The 1,316-nt window shown below is 36.9% G+C and overlaps 1 protein-coding gene across 1 annotated transcript; it reads left to right on the top strand.

The window, feature by feature from the left end:
- Positions 1-311: 311 nt before the first annotated feature.
- Positions 312-686, top strand: LOC109704856. The gene has a single exon (XM_020225638.1). It carries the CDS (start codon positions 312-314, stop codon positions 684-686), a length of 375 nt encoding a protein of 124 aa, XP_020081227.1.
- The last annotated feature ends 630 nt before the right edge of the window (positions 687-1,316 follow it).

The following is a 1,316-nucleotide window of genomic DNA, read 5'->3' on the forward strand; positions in this document are numbered from 1 at the left end:
AAATTTTAGTTTTATTTGGTGAATTTCTTTTGGGTGTGAACTATTCTCTTTACTTTGATATGGCGGGTAGCAATCTTGAATTTTGTGTTAAGTTTACTGGAAAGAATTATACCATATGGAAATTTCAATTTTAATTGTTTGTCACTGGAAATGAGTTATGGGGACATATAGATGGCACTGTTCCAGCTTCTATAGATGCCACACAATTGTCTCAATAGAAAGTCAAAGATGCTAGGGTGATGTCTTGGATTATTAGGTACTGTGAATCTCAACTTGTTCTTAATTTACGCCCATGTAAAACTGCTAAAGACATGTGGGAATATTTAAAAAAGGTTTACAATCAAACGCATTTAGCTAGAAGATTTCAATTGGAGTGTGAGATTACAAATTACACTCAAGGAGGATTGTCTATTCAGGATTACTTCTCTGGTTTTCAAAAATTATGGGCTGAATTTTCTGATATTGTTTGTGCTACCGTGTCCAAAGATTCTCAAAAAGATATATTGGCTGTTTATGATGTTAGCAAGCGTGACCAGTTTTTGATGAAGCTACGGTCAGATTTTGAGAATGTTCGTTCTAATTTGATGGTCGTCATCCTCCTCCTTCATTGGATATGTGTTTTGGTGAATTGCTTCGTGAAGAACAGTGTCTTCTCACTCAAGCCACTCATGAACAAGAAAAGTTGACTACAACACCTATGGCATTTTTGGCTCAAGGAAAAGGCAAAGGCAGGGATATGAGTAAGGTTCAGTGCTTTAGTTGCAAGAATTATGGTCCTGCAAATTGTACTAAAAAATTTTGCAATTACTGCAAAAAGCCTGGACACATCATCAAAGATTGCTCAATTCGGCCCCAAAATCGCCAGGCCGTTGCGTTTCAAGCTTCTACTACCAATCCTTCTACAGGTGAAATTCCAATTGGGACCTCAACAATAGTCAATCACAATGCTGAACCAATAGTTCTTACTCCTGAAATGGTGCAACAAATGATTATTTCAGCCTTTTCAACTCTAGGACTTCATGGTAATGGTAATTTTCATCTAAGTCTTGGCTTATTGATTCTGCAGCATCAAATCATATGACTAGCTCAGTTAATTTGCTAAACAATGTCCGCCCATACCGTGGTTCAGAACATATCCAGGTTGCTAATGGAAACACTATTCCTACTACTGCTTTTGGAGATATTACTCCAACTTTCAACAATGCTTTTGTATCACCTGGACTATCTAATAATCTTCTTTCAGTTGGGCAATTAGTAGAAAATAACTATGATGTACATTTTTCTCTTGATGGTTGTTGTGTGCAGGATCAGGTGTC

The sequence above is a fragment of the Ananas comosus genome, unplaced genomic scaffold (genome assembly GCF_001540865.1).
Source record: "Ananas comosus cultivar F153 unplaced genomic scaffold, ASM154086v1, whole genome shotgun sequence".
In the NCBI taxonomy this organism is placed as follows: domain Eukaryota; kingdom Viridiplantae; phylum Streptophyta; class Magnoliopsida; order Poales; family Bromeliaceae; genus Ananas; species Ananas comosus.

Coding starts and splice junctions, on each gene's coding strand:
- LOC109704856 (XM_020225638.1), top strand. CDS start 312: ATGTGGGAATATTTAAAAAAGGTTTACAATCAAACGCATTTAGCTAGA.